Genomic DNA, 8,262 nt, shown 5'->3' with positions numbered 1-8,262 from the left:
GGAATAGACACTCACTTAGGTACTGTGGATGGTGTTGCAAACAAAACAGATAGAGCCACTGCTTTCATACAGTCTAAGTGGTAGTTGGGGAAGAGACATAATAAAGTGGACAAGCAGACATTCAATAGGTGATGACTCATGAGGACCATGAAGAACAACCCCGAGTGCCATGGCCAGGTGGCTCTGTATGTTGCAGTGTCATCCCTCATACCAAAACTTGCAGGTTCCAGTTCCTGTGAGGGCACATACCTAGGCTGGGGGTTCCAACCCTGGTCAGGGTGTTTCTCTCTATTCCCTTCTTCTCTCTCTAGTATCAATAAAAACAAGTCCTTTGGTGACAATATTTCTTATCATTTTTTACTCTTATTTCATTACAGTTGTCTCAATTTTACCACCTTTGCCCTCCTCCCCCTAACCCATCACCCACTTCCCAATGTGCTGTCCATGTCCGTGGGTCATTCATACATGTTCTTTGCCTAGTCTCTTCCTCTTCATTCCAACATTATCCCCCTCCCCACCTCTGGTCACTTTCATTCTGATCCATATTTTCTTGTCTGTGGTCATGAACAAAATGGGAGAGAATTTTTTTAAAAAAATAAGTCAGAGGGAAAGGATATTCTGCATGGAAATAAACAATGACCATTTTACAAAAGTGGTCAAGAAAGAGTAATATTTAAGCACCAACCTTAATGCAGTAAGGGAACATTCCACATAGCGGAGAGTACGTACAAATGCCCTGAAACACAAACATGTTTGGTGTTGTCACATTAAAATATAGGAAGAAAATCAGTGTGGATGAAGTAGGGTAAAAGAATGGGGAAGTAATATTAAGAATAGTATGGTAATTGGAGAAGCGGAAGAACTTCTATGTATGACCCATAGACAAGAACATTGATGGAGGGAATATGGTGCAAGGGGGCAAAAAGCATGGAGAGAAATAAAAGGGAGAAAAAAAGGGGACAACTGTAATAGCATAATCAATAAAACATATTTAAAAAATATTTTTAAAAAGATCAGTTAAATCACAAAACTAGACATAAAATATCAGCATTAAACATTTCCAAACATTTCCAGAAGCAAAATGTACAACATTATTGGTTTCTATTTGAACATGCAGGTATCCTCCTGGGGCACAAGAGTGCACTTTGCTCATGGTCTTCTTTGTGGCCCTATTTTATGAGTGCTTGCATTGAGCTGTTACAAAAAAAAAGTGCATGTTGAACGAGTAAATAAAAAATATCCTTAAGAAGGTTTTTGACAAGTGAACCCCAACACATCTTAGCCTTTCCTGCTCAGGTACATTTCTGAGCATAATGTTTCTTATTTAAGACAAGAGACTTTCGAATGGGTAAGGAGACTACTTTGGGACCTTATTTTTTGTATTCTTAATGAAAGTAGCTTACTGTGCATTGCACAAGGCTTAAATCATAATCCTAAAGACAGTTTTGCCATTAAGGCTACCTTTAGGAGTGCACACTTGACATCCTTGTTCCTCAGGCTGTAGACCAGGGGGTTCAGCATGGGGATGACCATTGTATAAAATACAGATGTGATTTTGTCTGTGTCCATGGAATGGCTGGAGCTGGGCTGAAAGTACATGAAGATGATAGTCCCATAGAAGATGGAGACTGCAGTGAAGTGGGAGGCACAGGTGGACAGAGCCTTCTGATACCCTGAAGATGAGTGCATCTTTAGGATGGTGATAAATATGAACATGTAGGAAGTCAAGATAACCAGAAGTGCAAAAGAGATGTTGAAGCTTGCTACATAAAGGAGAACCAGCTCATTAACATGTGTATCAGAGCAAGAGAGAACCATGACTGCTGGAATGTCACAGAAAAAGTGATGGACCACATTAGACTCACAGAAAGAGAGGCTGAATGTGTTCCCAATGTGGATGGAGGCACTCAGGAACCCCCAGACATAGCAACCTATGGCCAGACTCGCACACAGACCAGTTGTCATGGTGGTGGTATAATGTAGGGGTTTGCACACTGCTACATAGCGGTCATAGGCCATGGCGGCCAAGAGGTAATTTTCCACAGTCCCAAAGGATGCAAAAAAGAACATCTGAGTAGCACATGCATTGTAGGAGATGACCTGGTGTCCTACAAGAAATCCAGCCATGACTGTAGGAGTGACAGATGAAGAGTAACACAAATCCACCAGAGACAGGTTACTGAGGAAAAAGTACATGGGAATGTGGAGATGAGAGTCCAAGAGAATCAACACCATAATTCCCAAATTCCCAATCACTGTGGTGAGGTAGATGACAGTGGACATGATCAAGAGGGGCACCTGCAGCTCTGGGTCATTGGTCAGTCCAAGGAGGATGAACTCAGTCAGTTCCGTAATGTTCTCCATCACTGTGGAGAATCACAAAATGCTCAGTTGCTAGGACAACAATGAAACAGTGAAAAAGACACTTAAATCAAGAAATGTTCATGCAACATGTATAATATTGTTATAGCAATAACTTGTAATTCAAGATTCTCCAGTCAAAGTATGGGCTTCATAAGAAAACAAAGTGCATTAATTATATATATGTTTAAATGTTGTTGAATCTCAAGGATCTTTAAGGAAAATTTCTCTAATTTTGAAGTTCATAAGGTTATAAATTGAGATATAGAAAATTGAATAACTCGAAGAAAGGCTTATCCACAGTGAAAGTACCTGTCAAAGAACTTTTCCAAAGCCTAGTGAAAACAAATACTTGCATGTTGCTCACCTGTCAGAAACAACTCAATACACTTTAAAAGTATGTACATTATGTCCTTTTAAGAATATTATGTTTACTTTGTTATTACCTCCATTTATATTAGATTGCACAACAGGCTGAGTAATTTTTTATATCCAAACAAATATTAATTGACAAGCCATTCCTTGGATCCAAGCTCACCCTTGCATCCAGACTCAGTGGTTCCTAAGTCTAATGGTCTTAATTGCATTTACATCAAATTGAATTCTACTCAATGTACAGTTACCCCTCATCTCCCTTGGTTTAAACTCAGTGCTTGGGGCTTCAAAGTGTCATAACTGAGAGATTTATAGGGTAGGAACATACACAGCTAAGAGATTCAATTCTGAAGAGAAGGCAAAGCATCTGGTACAGAGCTTGGACTCTGGGCTGAGGTGTGTATTAGCCCAACTGTTTGCTGCGTAGGAATCATTAATCCTAACCTAACAACTGAACCTTATATACTCATCTGTAAAATTAACACAGTAATAAGATCTACTTCATTTATAGTGTTCTTGTGAGAATTAAATCAGGTAGTACATTAAAAAAAAAAAAAAAAACAAGGAAACTCTGCATTTGGCACTGTCTGATGAGTGCTAGCTAAAATATTACTGCCAGGATGGTATGACTGTCTTTATGTTGGTTTAGGAAAAACGGGTAGCGACCTGCAGGTCTTCAGGTGTTCAAGGGGTTTAAGTCTTAAAGCCTTCCTCTTCACTTTGTCTTTTCTCACACCCTGGCTCCACTGAGATTTTCTGTCTTCAGTTTCTCCAGTTCTTTGCTTCACGCATAGTACTGTCTGGTCCAGCAATTCCATGTGAACCATTATTGTGCTGAATTCTTCCTTGCAATCAATGTTTCAGCTTGCAAACATCCTTCTTTCTTAAACTTATTCTTTTTCCTGTTACTCGCAACCTAGAGCGCAATCAGAGAAATCTGGGTTGAAATTTCCTAATTTGTTTAGCTTCCAGGTTTGCTTTGGTAGTGAGATTCATGTTTAATTTTTTGTATAATTGTTCTTGAGTGAAAACATGTTTCCAAACTTTTTATTTTGATTTTGAGGTCTTTAGAAGCACACCCATCCTGCACTAGTCATTGTTTTCCACCATTGTCCTAAATCTCTCATATCTTCTCAGGACAAGCCTGGCCCCTAAAGTGATTGAGTTTGTCAACCTCTGACAACCATAACCTCTTGTGGAATATATTATGTTCTACAAACAATAATCAAATTGATGGGTATATGTAATTATATTTAGTTATTGTACATATATGTACTTAAATAAACACAACTCTTTGTTTAATCCTCAAAATAATGTTCTAAGGTAGGTCATATTATAATTCCCTTTTCACCATTAAGACAAATGTGGACTTGAGAAGCTATGTAAAGCTCTATATTTGCACAGCTAAGAAGAGGAAAGTTCAAGATTCATGATTTAAATTCATCTGTGACCAAATCAAAAGCCTATACCCTTAGCCACTTCACCATCAACATTTGTACATGTGTTTGTACCATTGTAGTAAGGATGAGATTATGGGAAAAGAGTACAATGGATCATGCTGATTCAATTACAGAACTTCTGTGGTTTAAAAGAAAGGTTTTCCGATCCCTTGTGCTTTTATTAAACCTCCAGTGAAAGTACAACAGAGAGTATATAAGGTGAATTAAGACTCACTGAATAATAGCATTACCTTTGTCTTTGACTAATCTTTTCTAGGAAAGCAACTAAATGATATTCCATAAGTATCACTATACTTCTTACTGAAGTTTTGACATTTAAACCCTACTCTGTGTTTTAGAAAAAAAAAGTTCAAAACACCTGGCTGTGTGCTCAAATAACTCATAGTAGGTACAACTGTCCCATGGATTTTGCATAAATGACAGTTCTCACTAACAATGTGTATGAAATGTAGAAGCTTACCTTGCTCCTGCAGTGGGAGGAACACTCAATCCTGAATAGTGCTTCTGAAATCTGATCCAGACATGGAACAATATACATATATACTACCAGTGATGTTGTCTATCAGGTACTGGGGAAAGATTCCAAGATCTTTAAGACAATTAAAGGTGGAGGAAACCCCAACATGAAGTCACAAAACTGAGCACAAGTCATGAATCCACCATTTATTCTCACTGTGTTTTGGAGGAACCTCTTGTCTTCTCCTTAATTCTAAAGAATAAAATAAAGAATAAAATAAAGAATAGAATTACCTCTCTCTTTTAGTTTACAGAAGTGTTGGTAAGTAGCAAATTAAGAAAGCCATTTAAAACAAAGAGGGGTAATCATTTTAAAATCAATCCATGCAAGATTCATCTAGAGATGTTTTCCCTGGCTACCACTGCAGGCTTATAGCAAATCCTCACATCAGGGGTAGAGGAAAGGCCCACATGCACTAGCAATGATTACCGTTCACATAAGTAAATGATAGCCAAGGCACCAGAGCACGCAATCTGCTCCCTTCAAAATGATTTCATGTTGAGTCATATTGGGATTTCAGAGGCAAACTCATGGGAACTACAAGGAGCCTTAGAGACATGTGATTCCTTGGGGATGTCTCCCATGATGTCTTCTATAAACCTCTCATCCCAAGTTCTAAAAAAAGAAGCAACTAAATTACCTGTAAGAACTGAGCTGGATATGAAGAGGGTGCACATGTTTTCATATTACTTGTTACTGCTCATTTCTTTTCTATTTTCTAATTACAGTATCATTTACAGACAACAATAATATCTGTAGTTTTTAGTGTATAAATATTCAGGTTTGCTCAAATATATATGGTCATGTAGTCATGAACAAAATCATCACATAGAGGAGTTCCATGATCAAACAAAAACCCTCAGTTTCCCTTGGGGATCAACTCCCTCTCCCACACACTGCCCCAGCCACTAACATTAATGTCCAAATAATTTTGCCTTTGCAAGAATGTCCTATAAATAAAAGCCTAGTCTACATAGCTCTTCTGTCTGGCCTGTTTCACTTAGCATGCTGTTTGTGTGTTGAGCAGGGAATTCTTTGTTCAGTTGTGTCTGTTCAAATTGTCGAAACCTCAAAGACAGAGGCTAAGGAGACCTCTCACTCCACCATCCCTCTGATGTCACCTCCCAGACTTTTCCTTTTTAAAACGACAGGAGTTATACTGGATTCCAAGATTAGTAGCTCCATTAGGACTTGATCTTACCTAATTAAATCAGCAAAAATCTTATTTGCAAACATGGTTCCATTTTGAAGTACTGAGGATATACTATTACCTGAAAGGAAACCCCCAGGTTCTTTATGTCCGCTGCGAGAGGAAAGACGTCTCTCAATGCCAGACATTTCTGAAAAGGAAAGGAAATGTTTATTCAATGCTATACAAGCTTATAGTAGTGACCTAATGTCTTCATCAAAATCCCAAAGTACATTAAAATATCCACAAATACACAGTCCTTCCTTCACCCCTTTGCTCAGTATGGGGTACCATATCTCAAAAAAAGAAAAATAGAAGTCTGTGGGTCCGGCAGCCCCCAGTTCTCCCCAGTAATCCATCTCTCTGGAAGGCCTCCCTGGGTTCCCAGCACCTTCAGCTGTGTGGCCGGGTTCTCTGCTAAAGTCAGGTGCTGTATCCTCCTACTAAAACTACAGGGAGCCCCACTCTGGAAAAGCTGCATAGTTCTCTCTCCACTGCCCCAGCTGCATGGTCCCCTCTGCATAATGGCTGCGGGAGTCTCCACTCTGCCAAAGCTGCGTGGTTCTCCCTCCCAGGACTGCTGCATCTGGGTTTTAAACCCCGAACCAATCATCCTCTGCAGCCCCATTTCTGAGTCCTCCTACTATCAGTTACACTTGCCAGCACTCTCAAAGCCTTCCAGCTTTACTGGGCTGCCATGGTGAGTCTGGGTAGGTGAGGCCCCATGTCATGGAGCCAATCTTCTCCAAGCTCCCACGCAGGCGCTGTAACTTGGGGGACCTGCCCCCCCAGTTATGTCTTGGTGGGGAATTTACTTCTATTTTCCTGGCTCAGAACATGGCCACAGCTATTTAACATATATAGGTAACCAGTTAAAGGTTATAGATAAGTTACATGACCATTCAGAGGTTAGCTGCAAAGCTGTTGCTATGCAAAACAGCTCTCAATGGCCCTCTCCATTTATCCCTTCCACCAACCTACACCTGTGGTGGTGGAGGGGGGGATGAGGTCATTCTAATATTTCCTGGACACCCTGAGGTCTGGACCCCATTCCAAATCCGTATTTGGGGTCCCCCTGTTTGCTGCACACTGTTACACCTCTGTCTAAATAGTCAGGGATTAGTTGTTTTAAAACTTCTGTGGCACACAGTTTGAAAATTGTCGATGAGCATCAGAAACATCAGTATACAGTGGTGCTTAACTTAATAGAGTTATGATGGATAGGTAGAGAATAACCCTACATTATGAATGTATACAAAGTATATAAATATATACCTCCTACCTCTGTAGACAAGAGAATGGAGAAGTAAAACTCCAGTATCAACAAGCATAACTGGAATACAAACACTGGATTTTAAATGCCACTCTTTAACAAAAGAAAGGAGATTCTTCATAGAAATGTGAGATAGAAAGAGTGCCCAGAGAGGAAACACAAGCAGGGAGGAAGAGGGATCCATGTCCCATCCACTAGCTCAACAGTCCTTGAAATTCTGTGTATTTTTTCCATTGTCTGGGAAAGAAAGCCTTTGAAGATGTGCTTTTATTCCAAGGCCTGAAAGGCTGGAAAAGGCCCATAATGCTTAAGGAAGAAGCCCATTAACACCTTGAGGTAATCACTCCCCAGTCTGAGAAAGCTACTACTGTAACCGGAAAAGACACCGGCCTTCGGTCTGCCTGTCCCTACCAAATCCAATAAGCAATGGCAGTGACTGAATCTTTTATAGGCGCTTTATTCAGACGGCCAGCGATCCGAGAAGATGGCGGGTTCATACCCTAACAAACCATCTTGCTCTTTTTTTCCCAGCCAGATCTTTTATAAAGAGGTTGGGGGAGGGCAAATAAGGCATCAGAGAAAGCCTTTGAAATTCAACAGTTGCCTCCAAGGGGGAAAGGTAGTTGCTTGCTTCCTCCCAGTACAGACATCTCCAGAGGAGGTAATCTCCAGCCAATGCCCCAGGAGGTCAACTGGTTAATCTCAGGTGCCAGGATGGGCCTTATTTGTAGTTACTGAAACAAAAACTTAACATACACATTACTTGCTAGATTTATGACTATTTACCTTAAGCTAATTTTATCCAAGTCTTAAAACCCTATCACTACCACCTTTACCTCTCAATCAATATGTAACTTCTTCACCCTCTCCTATCCTGCCAACTATATAAGTCCTCAGAACAAAGGATATGCATGCTTGCCACCCTACCTCACCAAAGGCCACTCCTACCTTAGCTGCCTTTACCCTGCTTCACCCTGAACCTGTGCCTTTCTGCCTTCCAGCCCCAGCCTTAACTAGGCCCATTGTCTTCCCTGAGAAAGGATCACAAATAAACCCTGCTTGCATGTTAATAGGCTCATTGATCTGT

The 8,262-nt window shown here is 40.3% G+C and overlaps 1 protein-coding gene across 1 annotated transcript; it reads right to left on the bottom strand.

Moving 5' to 3' along the window:
- Positions 1-1,425: 1,425 nt before the first annotated feature.
- Positions 1,426-2,364, bottom strand: LOC114500298 (olfactory receptor 5B3-like). The gene has a single exon (XM_028516949.1). The coding sequence runs from the start codon at positions 2,362-2,364 to the stop codon at positions 1,426-1,428; it is 939 nt and encodes a 312-aa protein (XP_028372750.1).
- Between the last annotated feature and the right edge of the window lie 5,898 nt (positions 2,365-8,262).

This window comes from Phyllostomus discolor, chromosome 6 (assembly GCF_004126475.2).
Source record: "Phyllostomus discolor isolate MPI-MPIP mPhyDis1 chromosome 6, mPhyDis1.pri.v3, whole genome shotgun sequence".
Classification (NCBI taxonomy): domain Eukaryota; kingdom Metazoa; phylum Chordata; class Mammalia; order Chiroptera; family Phyllostomidae; genus Phyllostomus; species Phyllostomus discolor.
This window is presented reverse-complemented; position numbering and strand designations above follow the sequence as displayed.

What these genes read in the sequence shown, in the direction of transcription:
- LOC114500298 (XM_028516949.1), bottom strand. Translation starts at nt 2,364, where the DNA reads ATGGAGAACATTACGGAACTGACTGAGTTCATCCTCCTTGGACTGACC.